The 22,029-nt window shown below is 37.9% G+C and overlaps 1 protein-coding gene across 20 annotated transcripts in view; it reads right to left on the reverse strand.

Moving 5' to 3' along the window:
- The window catches only part of MAP2K5 (mitogen-activated protein kinase kinase 5), a 268,342-nt gene that overhangs the window by 197,286 nt on the left and 49,027 nt on the right, over nucleotides 1-22,029 (reverse strand). For all 20 annotated transcript variants that reach the window (XM_033189635.1, XM_033189627.1, XM_033189632.1 and 17 more), the window contains 2 exons: nucleotides 18,296-18,344; nucleotides 11,968-12,032 (listed from right to left, as the gene is read on the reverse strand). In XM_033189635.1, coding sequence (XP_033045526.1) covers nucleotides 11,968-12,032; nucleotides 18,296-18,344 — 114 coding nt within the window. The remainder of the gene's footprint in view (nucleotides 1-11,967; nucleotides 12,033-18,295; nucleotides 18,345-22,029) is intronic.

Genomic DNA, 22,029 nt, shown 5'->3' on the forward strand with positions numbered 1-22,029 from the left:
TTGTCCCATCTCAGAACAACAGTAGAGGCCTCTGTAAATAACTCCTCTTTTAACCATCAGCTAAATGAACACTTCAATACTGCAGTACAAAGTCTTCTGCAAAATTACTTTAACTAACAAGCAGAAATTTATCAGCTTCAGCCAAAATCAATGCTGAAATCAATTTGAACACTGGTTGTGTCTAAAGGGGCTCATTGGCAATTTAGGGAAATTACACCATGTAAATGCCTGTGCTTTAATTGAACAGTTTCATCAACTAGGCTGTGATTGCTGTCCATTCATTTATTCACTTTCGCTGCAGCTACCATTCTGCAAAGAAATGGCTTTTGTCAGGCTGGAGAGAGGCACTTTATCTTCATTTTGTGCACTTTTGTGCATAAAATAGACTTCATGAAATGGGCATATCATGACTAGGGTCAAAAGAAACCAGGAGAGACTTTTCCTTTAACGTAAAAACTGAACAGTACAAACTACCATCATATCTTATACCATCCAGGGACAGTGATCTTTAAACCAATAATAAGAAGGAATCTGAGTGACTTCCCTGCATATGACACTGTGCCTCTAGGTTGAGGAGCTATGTTCTGCACAACAGAAGGAAAGTATTTGGACTTTAAAACCAATTCCACCAATGTTCTTTATGAGATACCTTTGTGGAGTTACAAAAATATATAAACTATGTTAGAACACTCTCCCTCAAAAATTGGGCAACATTCTGTTTTTAAAAATCCTTTGAGGTTAGTCAAGGGAAAGTGCTATTCTCCAATCCATTTAGAAGATTAAAACTTAACAGTGTCCCATATACTTTTAAAATATGACAGACAGCAGGAGAAAGCAGAAAGAGGTCTATATGAGAGAAGGGAAACTAACTTCCTTATAAAGACCAGCAAGCCCAAAATATTTAGATTCCAGAAATGATTTAAATACACTCATAAACTAACTCACAAAATCATGGCAATGAAAAAAAAAAAGAAAACCAAAGATAAAATTTCCAGGGAGTCATCTGTTGAACTGACTGAGGTTCAGAGATCAGCATAAACATTTCTGACACTGGGCTAATCAGTTATTCAAAGATTACAAGTTCCAAGGAAGGAAGCAGGAAGGGAGACAGCTGTTTGTTCATATTGGTCATCTATAACATACATGTGCCTGTGCCTCGTGTACAAAATAAAAATTCAAAGTACAGCTGAAGTATATCTGCTAAAGATTGCTGGCAGAAATTCTTAGGTTTGCATATATTCTGCTTATTCTAGTCCCTCATGGAGTCAAAATGTAATTATTTACCAGGAATGGCATTGGGAAAGGACTAAGAATTAAGAAAGCCTGGGTTTCAGTGGTGGTCCTACCCTTGACTTGGTCCGAATCCTCAGGGAAATCCATTCATTTATCTGGGTTTCCGTTTCTTCATAAATCAAATGAAGATGACGACACCTACTGTACTCAGCTACATTCCCACACAGCTGGGACCATAACATGAAGCTTGTGATTGGGGCCCACTGTGGAAATGTAAACGCAACCACGGTGAATCCTAGTACCTCTTGCATCTTCCATGTATGGGGGCAGGTAGGGCCTTGAAACATTTCACTTGAGACTCCAAAGGAGCAGGGAAACTTCTCATTTGCCCCTTCAGTCAGTTACCCCAGCTGTTGTGCTCTGCAAATACTCACTAAGAATTACCTCCAAAAGAAGTTAAAAGAGAGAAGAAATAAATGATGTACACAAAGTTAACTTGGTACATGTGTCTGTGGTAAAAATGCATTCTATAATTTTATCCCATATATGGTTTTCTTCACCACTTATAAAGTTTCATTGGCTATACATTTTGTTGCTGAGGCCATGTAAAATATATTTTATTCATAATTTTTAGATACCTTTTCTGAAAATTTAATTATGATTTAATAAGTTTTATGTTTATTGGCTAAGTATATTGTTATATTTTGCTGCTACAGTTAACCGTCGTAATAGAATCAGTATGTTTGAGAACCTCACACAATACATATCTTCTGAATACATTAAGCTTGTTAAAATGCTATATTGATTGTGTCCTAAAGCAAGTTCTAATTTTGTGTGAACATTTTTCATTTTATTATTTTAATTCACAAGACAAAACCATTAACTGCTTTCAGCAATAGCACTGTACTCTCTTTTTCTTTCTTTCTGCCATACTGACAAGGAAAAATAAGGAAATTTTAGGGTCAAGAAGACAACATGATATAAAGTCACATTTAAAAAGCAAATTAATGGGTTTTTTTTAAATTAATGCTTAATACCCACAACCTAAATTTCTATTGCTATTTCCTTCTCAAATTTTACAAACTGCTCCTCCAATTCAACGCTAGGGTACAAATCAGAACCTAAACGTATTTCGCTCTAGTAAGGCACCAATTTAACAGAAGCATGGTCTCCTACATCAAAGTAACCAATGACAGAGCAAAGAAAAAAAAAAAAAAACTGTGGCAGAAAGTTATACACAGTAAATGTCTTTTGGACTTTCCAGTGAATTATTTTCCAAAAAAGCAATTTAAGTAAATACCCTAGATGCTGTGGTACACAAATATTTGCTTGTGCAATATGCCAACCGAGAGGCTACGATTTTCTAACACATCAAATACTGTAAAATAGCTATAAAAAACATAACGTGTCTTATAAATCAAGACTCCACTAGCACAGCCATATAATTAATCCAGGGATTCAATTATTAAATTATAAGTTTTTGGTAAATAAGGAGACCCAAAGGGTAGACGAAATAACAAGTTACGTTGTCATGACTGTCAGCCAAGAAATGGATGTTTTAACATTTACTAAAAAGCCTCTAAAATTAACACCTAGAGATGATACATCATTGATTTTCAAATCTATACACTGATTTTATATCTTACATCCAAAACTAATTTGGGTTAAAAGTTAGGAAACTCAGAGAGTGAATGGCAAACAGAAAAACCTTGGCTTGGGAAGCAGGGGTCAGAAGACCTAAGTTTTATTCTTGACTTGATCTTGGGCATGCCACTTAGCCCTTCCAAGCTTTATCTTTCTCACAAGTAAAAAGAGGGTAACATACCTTCTTAGCAAGGATTTAGCAAGGACTAAAAGACCCAGGGTGATCAAGCCCTGTCCATCTCTCCACCTTCCCCAGAGCTTATTCTACTCCAATTACACAAGTTCATGCCTACCTTAATCTTAGGGTTTCTGTCTGAGTGGTTACTTCTGCCTGTAAGGTTCTTCTCCCAGATTTTCCCAAACTGATTCCATCCTGTCTTTAGGTCTCAGCTCAAACAGCACCTCCTCAGATAGGTCTTCCTGAGCACCTCTTCTACATTTTTTAATAGAACACGCAAAGTCTATATAATCTTACTTCAGTGTTTATTGTCTTGATTATTGTTTGCCCCACTAGTGTGAGCTCTGGACGTTGCCTATCTGACCTTGCCTATCTTGTTCACAACTGGACTGCACATGCTTGGAATAGTCCTTGGCACAGTGACAGGATGTTCAGCGAAAAATTAATATAGACTAAACAAAACCAAGCAACACCTGACATAAGATTTTTATGGTAACTGAATGCTGAATTTAGTTCTGGGACTGTAGGCTTGGGAGAAATCTGTGCAGTCATCTCATGTCTAGGTCAAAGTGTGAATTCTTTTCTCAGCCGTTGGGAACAACAGCCACATCATTCTGCTTAAGGTAGAGGAGTTCACCACTTCCCAGAGTTACCCAGCAATGAACAACACATTGTGTCCATCCTTAGGCTATGAAGAATTTGCCTCTGCAGGTAAATTCCTGAAACACTCACTAAGTGCCTACAGTAGGTAAGGCACCGTGCTGGGCCCTGTAAGGACTCCCACCAAGATAACCTAGACATAACTCTCCTCCAGGGAACACAACCCAGTGGGAAGAAGAGTAGAAAGAGTACATTAATCACTCTAACCAAAGGCCGACTGTCACAGAGACATTCAAGACAGGCCATTTGTGTCTAGTCTTCAGAAGAACACAAAGCAAACCTGCTCCTCATCTACAGAAGTGCCCTTCAGACTTTAAGTCAGCTGTCATGGAGTCCTTTAATCTTCTCTTCCTCAGAGAAAAGTTAGCCAATTCCTTTCAAACACTTCTCAAATGTCAGTTCCTCCATGAGGCCTTTCCTGATCCTTCCTGAGGAATAAGCTAAAAGCCATCACTCCTTCTTCAGCCCCCAGATCTGTGCACCATACACACAGACAGGTGGCCCAGACTGTGAGGTCCCATGCGTACCTGAGGACAGAACTTATGCATCTATCCGGACACAAGTTTTGAGGCTAGGCTGTCCCCAACATCTGACACAGAGCTCTCCACATAGCACGTGCTCAGAACTTGGCTGCCTGACAGACGAATGAAGGAAGACTGAACAGGCACAATTCCCCAATCCCTCATTATTCTCTCCATTGCTCCTCTGGGTGCTCTCTGAACTGTCCACATGTCTGTAAACTCAGCACCCAGAACTACATACAGGAATCCAGAATCCAAAAGTGACAGACACTATGTCAGTTCCTGATGTTATGTCTTCTTGGTGTGGCAGGGAATAGATTTCAAATGGAAACTAGATATCTTGCACCCTATAATACAGAAGTGTGCTAATGTAATGTTTACCCGATCACAACCACTTTTACTGGGGACTTTAAACGTCTTTATAAATAAAAATTTGTTATTAAAATATTAGAAAGAAGTCTTGCCACTTCAAAATTATTTTTTTCCCTGAAAGGAGATGAAGTTGAAACACTTAGATTCAGCAAATTCTTACTTGAAATATTACCATAATGTATTGATTTTTACCAGACTCAATTGACTGAAAAGTTGTTTGTATAGCAATATTGGCCAAACCAATATACTAGAACAATTTTGTTACCCATAGTAATCAAGTGCATTTCTAAAGTATAATTATACTGTCATAAAAAATAAAACCAAGATACCCTTTTCCAAGCAATAAAACAACAAAGACTATAAAACAGAAAGAAAAAAAGGCTAAATAAATGAGATTTTAAAAAATGAAATTTAGTGTCTTTCAAAAACACTACTGCCTCTTCTTCCTTCCCTTAAGCCAAGGTTAGCAGAAAATGATCAATACTTCAATCTCAATAAACTATTTAAATAATAGTTAATTCGGGTGGAAACAGAGTCTGAAAATCTCTTCTCAGCGACCTGTGACATCCTGTCATGTTGGATGGATGCCAATAATACATCATAGCCATAATGGATATGAGCATGTATGAAGTTATAGGAACATGGAGAGGTGGGGAAAAGCAAAGGTGGGAAAGGTACAGAGAACCATGAGCTCAGGTTCATTCCTTAGATTCAAATCGATACAATACATATTATTGTATGAAACAAACCTATAACAGTGAATGCTGAGAGAAGGAGAGAAGGAAACATACATAATTAATTTTATTTGACAAATATTCATTGATTTTCTGAAAACATTAATATCCTTGCTTGTCACATGATACTATAATGCAATCCAGCCATATACAAATATTTAATTTTACATTAGGATGATGTCTTGTTTGCTTGTCTAAAATATGATCTTGGCTGCAAGGAAGATTCCTTATGTGATTAAAAATTTAAAGTCCAAATAAATCAAACCATCATTCTAGCTCTCAGGTCAATTTTAAAACCCTTTAAAAACTACTCTTAATTTACAAGATACACATCATGGAAAAATATATAAAAGACTAGGGCCACTGGCACAGCCACAAGCGAAGCTGGGGTCCAGACCTCTTGCTCTCTTTTTAAGTTTCACACCTTCAGGTTGGCTGGTCAAAGAGGAAAGTCAAGGTTTTCTGGGTACTATGTGGTTCCCAATATTTTCACCATCAAGGACTCTTTTCATTCTGTTTCCTATAAGGAATTCCATGTTTTGAAATATTCTGTTTACTAAACAGCATTTAACTAGACAATTATGTATTTTCTCATTTTATATAAATGACCATCAGTCCTTCTAATTTTCATTAAATAAATCATATTACTATAATGAGTTAATATGATTCCAGCTCCCAAACACTAATTTAACGTTTTAGTTGGCCTCTACAGTCAAATCACAAGTGCAAAAAACACAACCTAATAGACCACAGTATCGTGGTTACCACCTCCAAGGACCATCCCCAGCCCACTGCCCAGCAAATATCTCTCTTTAGATAAGGCAACAGAAAGGAGGACAGATCAACATCTTTGAGAATTATAATTCCTTCCCTCCTCTTATTGTCTCTAGATAGGTTCAAAGTAATTCCTATGTAATGGTATACATTCAACCTTCAAAACACCATGAAGGCAGTATATATACTACCCATTATATCACTGAGAAAATTCCAGATCAGACTCTTACTCTATCCTGTGGGAAGGAGTTGGAGGTAGAAAAATTAGTTTTCAAACATCTTGAGACTAGATTATCTGGCCCCGACGCTGAAAATATGAGTCTTGGCTTGACTAACTGGCATTAAGGAAAAAATAAAATAAATCCTTCAGTGATTGCTGGCTAACTGACTTACCATGATTTCATCCTCAAAGTTAAATATTACTTCATTTCTGACCCAAAGTTTGAGTGACTCCATCAAATGATATACCAAGGAAGCAGAGTCTGAGAGACTGACTTTAGAATCAATGTTTCCAAAGTAACTATGCCTGTTAATTTCTTTCATTTCCATATGACATATTATCCAAGAAAAAGAGACAGTGACTAGTGAGTCAACAGATACTAAGTACTGAAAGTTTTAACATTTTAAAGAAAGTTAAGTCATTCGAATATCAATCTCCTTAGTTTGGGTATTCTTACTCTTCTAGGTGAATGTTCTATGGCAATTGTATAGCCTCTCAAAGTAGCTAGATATGAGGAAGATCCAATTAAAGAGCCCCACTAAAACCTCCACTTGCCTCATTCTCATTTCAGCCAAGACGTACAAAGGATCTATTTTATCCTTAAAACTGTGCTGGTACATGAGAAAACACAAGAAAACAAAATGGACTTGGCTTGACCTTGAGACAACATCGCCTGGGGGAAGAACACCAAGCAAAAAGAAAAGAAATGCTGTATAGAGATCTGGCTTTGCTGCTGAATGGCCACATGATAAGCCCTAGTTTTTTCAATGGTAACATGGGCTTAACATATACCAGCTGTCCTATAGCAATCCGAAAATAAATTAGGATTAAAAAATACTTTGAAACTTAAAAAATCATTGTATTTAAGATAATATGTAAGATATCATTATTCATCAAGCAACTACAGAATAGAAGAAAATATAGAAGTATAATGTGTATAACGTAAAGGCAGAATTTCTCAGTTAGTTCAACACAACTATAATTCTGTGAGATGTTTATAGATGTTCCTCAAAAAGAGTCCCATGGCTGGCTGGGGGCGGTGATTCATGCCTATAATTCCAGCACTTTGGGAGGCCAAGGCAGGTGGATCATGACGTCAGAAATTAAACCCCATCCTTACTAAAATACAAAAAATTAGCCAGGCATGGCGGTACATGCCTGTAGTCCCAGCCACTCAGGAGGCTGAGGCAGGAGAATCACTTGAACCTGGGAGGCGGAGGTTGCAGTGAGCCGAGATCTTGCCACTGCACTCTAGCCTGGCAACAGAGCGAGACTCTGTCTCAAAAAAAATAAAAATAAAAATAAAAAAAATAAAGAGTCCCATGGCCAAGTCAGGGTAGGAAGTACAGAATGTAAACATTTTGTCTATTATTAGCACTACCATTACCAGTAGTTAACATTTAATAAGTGTCAGTTACAGTGCTAAGCCTTTTACAGATCATCTCATTTAACCTCACAACAACCTAGATACTATTATTTTCTTTTTCTTTTTTCTTTTTTTTTTTTTTGAGACGGAGTCTCACTCTGTCACCAGGCTGGAGTGCAGTGGCACAATCTCGGCTCACTGCAACCTCCACCTGCTGGGTTCAAGCAATTCTCCTGCCCAAACCTCCTGAGTAGCTGGGACTACAGGCACCTACCACCACGCCCAGCTAATTTTTATATTTTTAGTAGAGTCGGGGTTTCACTATGTTGGCCAGGATGGTCTCAATCTCTTGACCTCGTGATCTGCCTACCTCGGCCTCCCAAAGTGCTGGGATTACAGGTGTGAGCCACCGTGCCCCGCCCAACCTAGATACTATTATTATCCCCATCTTACAGATGGGAAAACTGAGGCATAAGACATTATATAACTTGCCAAAGGTTACGTAGCTAATTAGTGACAGAGGCAGGATTCAGACTAAGAGCCCTCACACTTAATCACAACACATACCATTCTCTACTTTCTCAACGTTTTTGAAATTCATTGTGAATCTCTCAGAGGGAAATAGAACACATGCCTTTCCTGAATTTATTTTTTTGGAGCAACCTGTAGCACTTTAGGAAATGGGGCAACAAGGAAAATACATTCATTACCTTTTCCTAAACTTTTCTTCTTCCTAGGCTTGGGCCATACTTTAAGGTATTTCCTTTATGTTCTGTAGCCCAAATTAGTAATCCAAGAAATACCAACTTAAAATTAACTGCCTAAGTCACTCTCATAATATAGAGCACAGCTCATCAGGACACAGCACACAGAATTCACATTACCATTTGGTTTAAATGTCTGGGGCCAGAATTTCATATTGTACAACTGTGAAGGCCATCTACACTTAAAGGAGGAAAATGTATCAACTGTTAAGTCATATACATTGTAATTACACGATTACAATATCCCTTAAAATTCCCAACATTCCATCAAGTGAAGTGAATAAGACTGCATTATTAAACTTTTGCTTTGCACTTATTAGCTTTATTACACTTTAAAGAAAAAAGTGGAACAAGCCCATTAGGCAGTTCTGTTACCAGTGAGTGTATTTTCCAATATTTTCTTCATCTAGTTTATGTAGCATAGCCTATAATGTAATCACGCTGTTTGAAAAACCACATTTTTTTATCACCGACACCATTAAGGTGAACTTAGTGTAGAAGAAAGTCAATCATAACACATCAAACACTTAGTTTTATAGAGACTTTAGTAAAGTGGATCCTCATTTTTCAATGATTATATCATTTTTTTGTGCTGTACTAAAAGCCAGGGATATAAGAACAATAATACAAGCTGAAGCCCGAGCAAAAATGATACCGAACGATCAATGACAAGTGGTTATGCAATTTGGTATCTTCACCTCCCCTCTTAAGAATCACACAGGCAATAAGGTAAATGAAGTTTCTCTTTATAATAAATCTACTATATACACACTAAAATTATCAGGATATTGTCATTCACCACCCATATGCAATCATGTCAAAAACATTACATCTTACAACACTTACAGTGAGTATTAGCAATGGTAGCTAAATGAGCTCTTAGGATAAGTTCCTAACATCACACACAGCATTTTAGCAAATTAAAAAACTTGTGACAAGGACATATAGAAGAATGGTCCCTTTGACATAGTAGCCCTAATGAAAGAAGTTCCAGCCATGCTTCTTAGCTAAAAACAATGTTAACAGAGTGAAGGGGGAGTTACTGTTTAATGGGTGCAGAGTTTCAATTATGTAAGATGAAGAGTTCTGTGGATGAACGGTGTTGACAGTTACACAACAGTGTGAATGTACTTAATGCCACTGAACTATACACTTAAAAAGGTTAAAATGGTAACTTGTGTTATGTGTATTTCACCACAATTTAAAATAACAATTTTAAAAACAACATTAACATAATTTCATGCTGTGATTTTCCCTTGGTGGATGGGCATGTTTTTTCCACTTCTCTGTATACTCCCCCTTTTAAAAAATAAACCTGGCCAGGTCCAGTGGCTCATGCCTGTAATCCCAGTACTTTAGAAGGCCAAGGTGGGTGAATCACGAGGTTGAGAGCTCGAGACCAGTCTGGCCAATATGGTGAAACCCCATCTCTACTAAAAATACGAAAATTAGCTGGGCATGGTGGTGGGTGCCTGTAGTCCCAGCTGCTTGGGAGGCTGAGGCAGGAGAATCCCGGGAGGCAGAGGTTGCAGTGAGCTGAGATTGTGCCACTGCACTCCAGCCTGGGCAACAGAGCGAGACTCTATCTCAAAACAAACAAACAAACAAATAAACAAACAAACCTATGTTTTAAAATAAAGGATTAAAATGTCAACATCTAGAATATTATGTCTCGTAAAAATTCTGCTGGGGTTTCATGGTCTTATGCTTCTTCCCTTCTAGAAATAAGATAGGACAATAAATTCACAATAGACCTTCAATTAATATAAAACTAAAGGTTTGGTGAAATAACACAGATAGGTAGGTTAGGAGTCTAAGGAAACATTTTTGAATTCAATTTGAAGCCAATAAAATGAATACAAAGAGTTGCCAGAATCTTTCTTGTTTTATTATATTTGGCTATCAGCATAAAGGCATTAAGAAGAAAGGTTCAAGCTTTGAAAAGTGAACTCAATAGAAGCAAATCAGATTGTACATGTTCCTTCTTCCTCTTTCCTTTCTATGGGCACCTGAACTCAAGAACCTTCAGAACACAGTAAAAATCTAAATCAGATAGTAAGGAAGAGAAGACTAAGATGAAAAGATGCCATTTATACTGGAGGTTGCGTGGGAAGACCACTAGTACGATCCAGGGAAGCAGAATAGCAGCTGCAAAAATCATTAGACACATTGGACCCCAATTTTAAGGGCCAGGCCCAAGGCCAAAGGAACATGTAAGAAACATGTTATTATTTATTTCTCTGAATTATCATAGTGGAAGGACTTCACTTTCAGACCAACTGTTCACAATACTCAGTCATCTGCAGGAAAAAACAATCCAAACGTGAACATAAGTTCTTAAAGGACTATATTCAGGAGAAAGGACTTACATCTTGGCTGTATCTGCAAAGGGCACTGAAGCCCTGAATGGGTGGCTGAATCAGATGACTTCAAAAGAGCTTCTAAGCCTGAGAAATCAAATTCCACACCAAGGCTGCATCAATGAGTAGGGGATGTTCTGGAATTTTAGGATGTGAACCTTCATGGTCATAGAATAGGGCAATTTTTATCTGTATTCATGTGGTTAGTCAGAACTTAAAATTCTAAGAATATGGGTAATCAATTAGAAAATAAGTTATTATTTTACAACTCTGGAAATACATATTAATACCAATGTTAAAGTATCTGTGGTTGTGACCTAATATCACAACCATAATGTGATGCAGGATTAGTGTATACGTGGAAAACAGCTCTCTGGAGGAAAGTTTTATTATTCCCTCAGGGCTTTCTTACGGAGTATGGATTTTTTAATTCCTAGTGGAATATTTTTCATACACCATTGCAGACTATTAAGTACCAGATATTACATTATATAGTTTAAACTTTGCACTACCTGCATGAGAAGACTTCCCTGTTGGAGAACTATTTTTTATGGCTAGCATTTTTTAATATGAAAATGAACATTCCTTTGGGGTAAGATCACTGCAACTGGAATTTGGGAGAACTTTATAACTTAACATATTCATCAATGTGTAGAAATTCTCTCAGGGGAATAGGGTGAGGAGAAAAGAAAATACAACAGGAAGAAGGCTTTTTAATAACTTACAGTGTTGACACAGGGCAAAGCAATGGTATTTATAAGGTCTGGCTTCCACTGGGCATAACTGTAAACAGGCAGGGGACTAGTGTAGGATGCTAGCAAGTTAAAAAATAATAATAATAGTGTTAAAAAGCAAAGGAAAAAAATGCATTAAACTTCAGGCCAGTTAAAGGTACACTTACTAATGGTGGACTATTAACTACACACCCAGGAGAGTTGCAGACTCGGAAATATTAAAAAGGCAATATAAATGCACTTTCCAGGCAATTCTTGAGAAAATAGATGTCTTGCAGAATTTTGGAGTCAAATATGGAAATAAAATCTAAGTGTTAGTAGTCATTTAAAAATCTTTGCCACAGAGAACTTGGATACTCAGTATTTGGAAAAGCGGATAGAAAGTTTAAACAAAATTGACTACTCACTTGTAGACTGTGCCTCCGTTGCCATGACCAAGAGTGTCCCGATACCGTATGTCTTGTTCATTCATCTCCACAAGAAAGAAAGAAAAACAAAAAGGGTGTCATGCTGTGGATGGAAATGTCAAGGAAAAGCAACTCTGGGCCATAAACAACAAGCAGTCTGGGTCATTTCAAGTTCAGCTGCAAGAACGAGAAGATCAATACAACATTTGCTGTCCAATTTATAAAAGACAATACCAAGGGACAAAGTGATGGAAAGTTTAATGACAATTTGTTTGCCTGGGTCATTTCATTAAAGTTTGATAAAAGGTGTCAAAATGGAATGATATAACATAGCTCAAAAGGGTCAGGTCAGAGATACTGATAAGAAAACAGTCTCCAGTACTGCATATAACCAATGCCAAAGAGCACTGCACATAACCAAAGTCAAACTTAGGAAGACAACACACACACACACACACACACACACACACACACTCAGTAATCTAACGCATGATCTGTAAATAAATCAGCCCTAGAAAACTCCTCAGATGTTCCCCATAATTAACATTTAACAAACTAAATAATGTTTATGATTTTCCTAGAGTACATATAGCTTTTCTTTGCAAGTAACAAACTAGTATACAGCAATAATTAGGCAGAAATCGTATTATGAAGATGGAAAAGTACCAAATCAATGCACTTAAGATGCACATATAGTCGGATATTATAAAGGAAAAATACATAGGCATGTAATTTTTATTAAAGTCATTTTCGTAACTTAATATATAAAAGTTTGCATGTTTTTCAAGGTTCTATAAAACCTATTATACCACAAATAACTACTCTCATTTGTATCATGAATAGTAGGTGAATTGTGTTAGTGCCCATAAAATAATGTTTTAGAGTTTAGCGAGCTCCCTATATAATTATTTATCAAATGACTTGAAGACTAGTCAGACTTTGATGCATTCAGTAATTTTCTACACACTGGTCCAGATGCTTAAAAATTAACTGCCAACTTTATTCACTAAGTGGATTTAATAAAGGTGTTCTTTTCCATATAGCTAAAGCTTGGGGAAAGCCACTGTAAGCCCTGAAAAAAAAAAAATCAATTTCCAGGGAATTGCACTGCCTTGCATGGGCAGAAAATGGATGGAGTTTTTAATTCAATATCACTTGGAAAAAAAATAGTTTGCTCTCAGACCAGTATAGTAAAGCTTTAAATATTTTGCTCTACTCTAAACTTCTACCAGTTGAATAAAGCAAGGGTTCATTCACCAAGGGAAATATTTTCCTTCTACACATTTCTGAAGTTGAAGCTTCAGAGAGCTGTGATAATTAGGAGTACAATGCAGGTAACAGAAACAGCTTCCTTTCCAAGCCATTTTACCAATCCCTGAAAGAATACTGACAGATTAATGTGCAAAGGCCAATTCAGCACCCAATTTAATTGTAGTACAACCAGATTGATGCCCTTTACAATCAGCTAATTATTATATTCAGGGTCTGTGAAGTAATGAAAAACATGCCAGAACAATTGGCAACTATTTTCCTATTTGAGGGAAATTCTGTTCATTACTACCTTTATATTACTAATACAGAAAAAAAAAACATTTTAAGCTGTATAAAAGGTGTGGCATAAACAAAATAAAATCTCATTATTCTGGACGGAATGATAAATTTTAAAGCAGCATGAAGAAAAGTAACACATAAAGTGACGAGATGCTAAACTAGCAGAACTGCTGTTTGGTTTACTTTGATAAATGAAGGATATGTAAATAGCAGTATCCATTGGTGGGCACAAATAGGCCACTGGGCTAATTCCCTTAGAACATTTCTCTAGGTAATCTAAACACATCTGTAACAACCTGATTTGTACTATTAACTAATAAGCTACACTCTCATCAAGGCTTGACATAAATTTCTAGGAGAGATATTTCACTCACTCAAGTACACAAATTCTGAATTTGTGGCACTAAGGTTTAAGGGTAAGCAGGAAGTTGCTATGTAGTAGATAGGGTCTATGCTCTGGAGGGGCCACAGTCTGCAATCATATCCCCTCCACCACTTCATAGGCAAAGGGGTAGATATGGCATGTCTCTGAGCATGTTCAAATGGTGTAATTCTGACTTCTTAGTCTTTTTACCACTAATATCCACTACAGGGAAAAGAGAAGGGAAGAAGCTACCCAATCCACATTCCCAGCACTCCAACCTAACAAGGAGTGGTAAGCATCCAACACTGTCCGGGCACAGGTGGGAAAGAAGTGCAGGAAGGAGAAGGGGAGAGGGAGAATGTTTATTGCAAGTGTTTGTGCATGTGCATTAATCACTGTCTAAGCAAATTCAAGAATGGAAAATATCAAGACAAATATGGAATCCTTCAGATAACCAGGAGGATTTCAAGAGTCTCATAAAGATAAAAATGGTTTTGAAGAGCAATTTCTAGAACCATGTCACTTAGTATCCATAAAAAGTGAGCAACGTGTTCCTATAATGTGTTTCTACAATGTTTTAAAGTTATGCAAACCTTTGGCCTGTGAACTGATTGATAGTTTTTTAGTTTGTTTTTTTTTTTTTTTTTTTTTTTCTGGAGACGAAGTCTCACTCTGTCACCCAGGCTGGAGTATAGCAAATGACCTTAGAGAAATGACTGGCACTGAGCTCTGTTCCTGCTGAAAGAGAGGCAGGAGCCATAAAAGAAACAGAGACAGCAACAACCCATGGGCAGAGTCAGGTTGGGTTTGTGTGGGTAAAAGAGGGTTGTTGTGTAGTTTGGGCTTACATACACAGTCTCATTTATGTTTCAGTCTTCCTCTACAATCCAAGATGAACTGTAAGAATCTAAGAGTTATATATACTAGTAATGATACAGTTTTTAAACCTAATTTTACAGTAGATACCTATTCCCCCCCTCTTTTTTTTCCTAAATACAAAAAGGTTTTCCTGTTGTTGTTGGGTTTTTTTTGAGACAGAGTCTTGCTCTGTCGCCCAGGCTGGAGTGCAGTGGCACAGTCTTGGCTCACTGCAACCTCCACCTCCTGGGCATGGGCCGCCATACCCAGTTAGTTTTTTGTATTTTTAGTAGAGAAGGGGTTTCACCGTGTTGGCCAGGCTGGTCTCAAACTCCTGGCCTCAAGTGGGCCTTCTAAAGTGCTGGGATTATAGGCATGAGCCACCGCGCCCAGCCAAGTACAAAAAGTTTTTCTAAAGGCTTTTTGAAGTTATCGAAATAACAGCCAAAAGATGCAGCTGGACCAGAATTAGTTCTAGATCTGATTTGAGTAGATTTATACTTGATTTATCAGGAATAGGAAAATACTGCCACCCTCTCCTATAAAATCTTTTTAAAAAACAGAAAAAGAAAAAATAACTTTAGAGATGCAAAGGCCAAAGTCACATATCTTTGGAGTAACTGTGCACTTTTTAAATTCTTCAAATTGACCCTTTGGGCTATTTCTAATCAGTTTCAAATCAAGGGCCAATGTTAAACAGATGATGCCACACTAGAACTGAAGCAGGAAAAACACATCCAGAAAACACATCAGTGAGACTGCTTTATAGCTCTCAATAAAACATGCCAAAAATACCTTCTGATTTATTTTTTTAAGCTGGAAAAATAGAATTACTCCAACATAAAGTAATAACAGGAAAACAATGTCTCCGTTTCAAAGACTAAATATTAAACTTTTTTTAAAGTGCTTGATTTAATATATTAATGAAATTAATGGAAAAAATGAAATGGAATTCAATTATGGATCAGGGCAGAAAATATTCTTTGTTTATTGTCTGTCTGTGTTAAGAAGAATCAGTACCTATCGCTTATAAATCATTAAAATAAAAATGCTCAATTAATCCTTATTTTATATGTAAAGGTCTGACAGAAACTAGTCCCATCACTAGACCTTTGCTTCACAAATCGAAGCAATAATGGTTTCAGAAAGCAGTCACACTCTATGAGCAGACAATTGGAGAGATTTAGTAAATCCCACTTTATAGAGCAGAGACTAATCGGAAAACACAGGCCAGTCAAATGTTTCTTATGAACTGTTGACACTATATCAATGCTGAATCAATTGGTGGCATTTACTCTGAGTGACAGAAAAGAAATAAATATTTATATCACATAACCTATATCAATGAACCCAGGCAGAAAGCTATTTCTAACTTGTCAATATTTGATTATCTTGAAGAATCATGTCCCTTTCTTTTAATGATTAATATGAATTCCTTATTAAATCTAAGTGGAGGCTAGTGGAAAGGCAAATCATTATTAATGCTTGAGAGCATAAACCACTAAAATAAAAAACTATGCTCAAGTGTTAAAGTATCATTAAATGTGACTTACATCTTCCATATCAAGTGGTGTCAGTGTTCAGCCCAGAAATGTATTGATGCCTACAACTGTGCACAGTACCTCACTGCAGTGCAATTTCATTCACTGTTTAGTTACCCTATACCACCAAAGAATTAAGGAATTAGTAGAAGGAGACATTTTGAAAGCTTCCAAAGGTGGGTTTTTTTGGTTTTTGAGGGAATTTTTTGAGTGCAAGTAAATGTAAGAAAGGCTAATCCTTATAAAGAAAAAAAAAAAGCTGTATTGTTTAATATGAGGTTATCATATTGCCAAGGGAAAGCAATAAGCAATCTTTAAGTGTCAAAAATCCTTGCCATGACAACCTCCCACCATAGAGAACCTCATAACTGAAGCCATTAAGATATCTATGGTACTAGGTTTACTGTCAAAACATTATGAGCATTTCAGAATGCCTATTTTTTGCAGTGGAAAAAACTGTTTTTCATTTTTGGAAGAAGAGTCTATGATAGGTTATTTTCCATTGCCTGGGCTGAATAAATGTAGTTAAAGCTTCTTAATTTATGTCAATTTTGAAATATATTTTCCAGCTGAGGAACACAGTGACTGATACATAAATTACAATTAGTAACTAGAATGCAAGCATGTTGAAGATACACAAATATCCTAGGCTCAATATCTTTGCTTTTAGTCAGATTTTGTTTATATATACTGGTTCTAACAAAATATAAGGCACTGAGGTGATACAGATGTGGATCTCAATCTAAACAAACCTTTGGCTGCTGAAAGTTAAAGGTATTCAATAAACATTATCTAAAATGTTGAGAGTACAAAGATTATACATACACCACTAGATTCTCCTTGGCTGTATATAGGATATTTGAGGACTGGAATTCACATACTCTGGATGGCAATCAGATGTCAGAAGCAGATCAACTTAATTTGTTCTAACTGTATTCAAGGAATTGTGTGCTAAATAAGCAAGGCCTCCAGAAGCACTACCATACAGCACTGTTTTAAGGCATGCACATGTATTAGGCCACAATGTTACAGGTGATATTAAAGGACAGGCATGAGGACCTGGCTTTGTCTTTGACATGCTCCACTACAAGTACTTGATTCATGAAATGCCAATGAGGCTTGGAGAGGTCAGCGTGTGAAGGCACTGAATAAGCATCTGAGATAATTAAGATTTCAGCCTTCGAAACATGGACGGGAAGTGAACAGCAGTTAAGAAAATCAATAAGAGTCTTTTATTTGCAGTGACACAGATGTCTCAGTCAATAGAGCCTAATAGGCAGGCTTGATCGCAATGGACAGGCGCCTGCCTCCAAGGCTATCAAAGGGCTTCCACTATAACAAACATTAAAGCGCATTTATGTTGCTATTGAAGAATCGAGGACCCTGTAGGTAGCTTAATTTACCAGTGTATGTTTAAAAGCACTATACTATTTCAGATGTGTCCATTTACTTGAATCAAAATTAGTAAGAAATAACTGGCCTGAAGGCTCGTTTGCCCCTCACTGGCTGGGTTAGGTCATTCAGCATAAGATGGCCAGTCTACAAGGCAAACCAAGGTCTCCTGAAGGCCAGGAATTTTATACGCCAAAGGTCTGCTGTCACTCTGCTTCCCTAAAAAGCCAGTGTTAGTTTCAAGACAAAAGAAGGAGCAAAGGTGAAAAAGTAATGGTTTTTCCTTTTCTCCCCAAAGATAATGAAAGAAACAGTCACCTCAGAATGCAGGGCCATTTCAACAGCCCACGAGTTGACACACTTGTTCAGAACTGATTAACTTTTTAAAAACTGAGATGGCAGCAGGGTGTGTGCATGGTACTTCAATCTGCTGGGAGTGAAACCCATTAGCACAGTTTGAAAAACGGGCTGCAAATTGTTCTGCCAATCAAATTAAGCCATGTTATTCATTTATGACAGGAAACTCACAGACTCTTTATCTGTTTAATAAGCTTATGGATACAAAAAATGGACAGTAATATGTTATTACTATGTGCAAATCTTAATATATAATAATACCTACCTGGCCATTGGCTAATATTTTTTTCAGTTCAGCAGAAGACTTCTTTAAGCTAAAAAGGAAAGATACTTTTTAGTGGCAAGATCATCAACACCTCTGAACACCACTGAAAATTCCAGACTGAAATACACCTTTGCTTTTAGGTATAGGGATTGAGCACACTCTTCATATCCTTCTCCCAATATAATTTTTTTTCAAAAGTAACTGGCCAAATGCAAAAGGTATCAAATAAAGACACTAAAACTCTATTAGTAATCTAAAGCAATAAAGAAGCCTACAGTCAAAATGAGCTGCAATATTTTACGAACTACTTCAGTGACTTTTTTATGGTCATTAGTTCTACTGCCTTTAGATAGCCTTTCAGAGGCAATTTCATGTGGACAATGTCAGCTGCTAAGCACTAATATTCACAGCAAATAAAGATTATAGAACTTCAAAAGAAAAAACAGATAATTTAAGTCCTGGTCTCTCACACAGTTAAAAGTTATAATTGAGTTTCCTGGGAAGCAAATATGTAGTACAAATAAATCCTGGTACTCACTAGCTGTGTGATCTGGGACAAGTTACCTCGCTGAACCTCAATTTCCTCTTTCTGTAAAATGGGGAAAATACCAATTTCACAGGGTAACCAGGAAAATTAAATACTACAAAAAATCTAGTGCTGTGTCTTGTCCATAGTAGGTGTGTTTTTACAAACAAAATTAATAAATTTTAGCTGGCTTTTTTTTCCTTTCCTATGGGTATGAGACTCAGCTCCCAGAGTTATTTAGGAAATATTAAAGCGTTTTCTGAACATATATGACTATGTTAACACTCATATGGATGAACTTAGTGAAAGTCCTTTTTTTTCTTTCTTTCTTTTTTTTTTTGATACAGAGTTTCGCTCTTGTTGCCCAGACTGGAGTGCAAAGTACAACGGCACGATCTCGGCTCACCACAACCTCCACCTCCCTGGTTCAAGTGATTCTCCTGCCTCAGCCTCCCGAGTAGCTGGGATTACAGGCATGCGCCACCACGCCTGTATTTTTAGTAGAGACGGGGGTTTCTCCATGTTGGTCAGGCTGGTCTCGAACTCCAACCTCAGGTGGTCTACCTGCCTCGGCCTCCCAAAGTGCTGGGATTACAGGCAGGAGCCACTACCCCGGCGTGAAAGTCCTTCTTGAATAAAGAATGGTAGTCAAGGGGAGCTCTGAAGTCTTCTAGCTTTACAATGAGTTATACCTGTGAATATCTACCTGGCTAGTAGGGTAGCATATAAAATAGCACCTTCTCCCAACAATATTCTATTTGAGATTTAAAGCCTGTTAAGAGGCCGGGCACAGTGGCTCATGCCTGTAAACCCAGCACTTTGGGAGGCCGGGGCAGGTGGATCACGAGGTCAAGAGATCGACACTATCCTGGCTAACACAGTGAAACCCCGTCACTACTAAAAATACAAAAAATTAGCCAGGCGTGGTGGCTGGTGCCTACAGTCTCAGCTACTCGGGAGGCTGATGCAGAAGAATGGCATGAACCCAGGAGGCAGAGCTTGCAGTGAGCCAAGATCGTGCCACTGCACTCTAGCCTGGGCAACACAGCGAGACTCTGTCTCAAAAACAGTAATAATAATAAAAATAAAACCTGTTAACTCTATTCTTTTTCTTTTTTTTTTGAGACGGAGTCTCACTTTGTTGCCAAGGCTGGAGTGCAATGGCGTGAGCTCAGCTCACTGCAACCTCCAACTCCTGGGTTCAAGCGATTCTTCGGCCTCAGCCTCCCGAGTAGCTGGGACTACAGGCGCATCCCACCACGTCCAGCTAATTTTTGTATTTTCAGTAGAGACAGGGTTTCACCATGTTGGCCAGGCTGGTCTCAAACTCCTGACCTCGTGATCCACCCACCTCGGCCTCCCAAAGTACTGGGATTACAGGTGTGAGCCACCGCGCCTGGCCAACTCTATTCTTAACCTGCCCATTTTAGCCCTTTACCTACCTACCCATGCTAGGTGTTAGTATAGATGTCTTTCTTCCTACCATACCCTCGCCCAATAGGGGAGAGTCTGGGAGCTCCCTGAGAACACAGACACATCTTACGTATTCTATATACTCCACTCCCTTCTCACCCTTAAATATAGCCCAATGACTTGGCATATGCTAAGGGTTCCATAAATGGTGGTCACTGCTCTGGTTATTATTATACAGTGGTAGCAGCAGTAGTAATGCAGTAAGACATTAAGATCATAAATACGTCAGAAAGCAAAAGGGGCCAAGCACAGTGTCTCAAGCCTGTAATCCCAGCACTTTGGGATGCCCAGGAAAGAGGATCGCTTGAGCCCAGGAGTTCAAGAACAAGCCTGGGCAACATAGTAAGGTCCCATCTCTAAAAAAAAAATTAGGCCGGGCGCGGTGGCTCAAGCCTGTAATCCCAGCACTTTGGGAGGCCGAGACGGGCGGATCACGAGGTCAGGAGATCGAGACCATCCTGGCTAACACAGTGAAACCCCGTCTCTACTAAAAATACAAAAAAAACTAGCCGGGCGAGGTGGCGGGCGCCTGTAGTCCCAGCTACTCGGGAGGCTGAGGCAGGAGAATGGTGTAAACCCGGGAGGCGAAGCTTGCAGTGAGCTGAGATCCGACCACTGCACTCCAGTCCGGGCGACAGAGCGAGACTCCGCCTCAAAAAAAAACAACAACAAAAAAAAAAAATTAAAAACTTAGCCAGGCATGGTGGCACCTGTCTGTAATCCTAGCTACTCAGGTCACCTGAGGCCAGGAGGTCGAGGCTGTGGTGACCCGTAATTGTGCCACTGCACTCCAGAATGGGGGGTGACAGCAATGAGACCCTGTCTCAGAAAGAAGAAAGGAAGGAAGGAAGGAAGGAAGGAAGGAAGGAAGGAAGGAGAGTGAGAAAAAGAGAGAGAGAGAAAAAGAAAGAGAGAGAGAGGGAGAGAGGAAGGAAGGAGAAAGGAAGGAAGAAAAGAAAAAGAAAAAAAGAGAAAGGACTCAAGACCTAACATGAAATACACATATTCCATTTGGTACCTTTAACAGGTTACGTTTGAGAGAATCTCAGACTTCAAGTTTGATCACACTTTACCACTTCAAGTTATAATTACTCTTCTTTCTACATATATCTTAAACTTTTGCTATGGTCAAATGTAAACTATGGAGCCTAAGTCCCTATTTTCCCAGATTTTATAAAGTATGTCCTCATCCAAGGGATCTTGACTTTAATGTCCTACGACGTCTAAGAATCCATGCACTAAAATGGCAATTAACAATTTTGTAGAATAGGATGAAAGCTGAAACATATATGGAAAAAAATGCACAGCTGCCTAAAATCAGTCCAGTTAACATAATAATAGCTGCTATTTATCAAGTGACGATCATTGCTAGGCACTGTGCTAAATGCTTATTATCCTAATTTAATCCTTATAATAACTATACTCTAGGTATAGTTATTATCCCTAATTTATAAAGGATACTAAAATACAGACCTCTAAGGTACATACCTTGCTCAAAGTCTGTGTATCTCCTATACACACACAAACACACACATATTTTTTTCTGGGAAACATTCAGATTCTAGTTTTCCCACAAATGACTCCCAATTTGATAGTTCCAATTATTGTAAAGACACAAATAACCAAACAAAGTCCAGGCAAGGTTTCTACATAGATATTGCATTATGTTATAAACTTGAATTAATAACATTTTGATTCATTGTATTTATAAAATGCCTTTCATCCAAGAAATAAA

Source organism: Trachypithecus francoisi, unplaced genomic scaffold, assembly GCF_009764315.1.
Source record: "Trachypithecus francoisi isolate TF-2019V2 unplaced genomic scaffold, Tfra_2.0 Lachesis_group3, whole genome shotgun sequence".
In the NCBI taxonomy this organism is placed as follows: Eukaryota; Metazoa; Chordata; class Mammalia; order Primates; family Cercopithecidae; genus Trachypithecus; species Trachypithecus francoisi.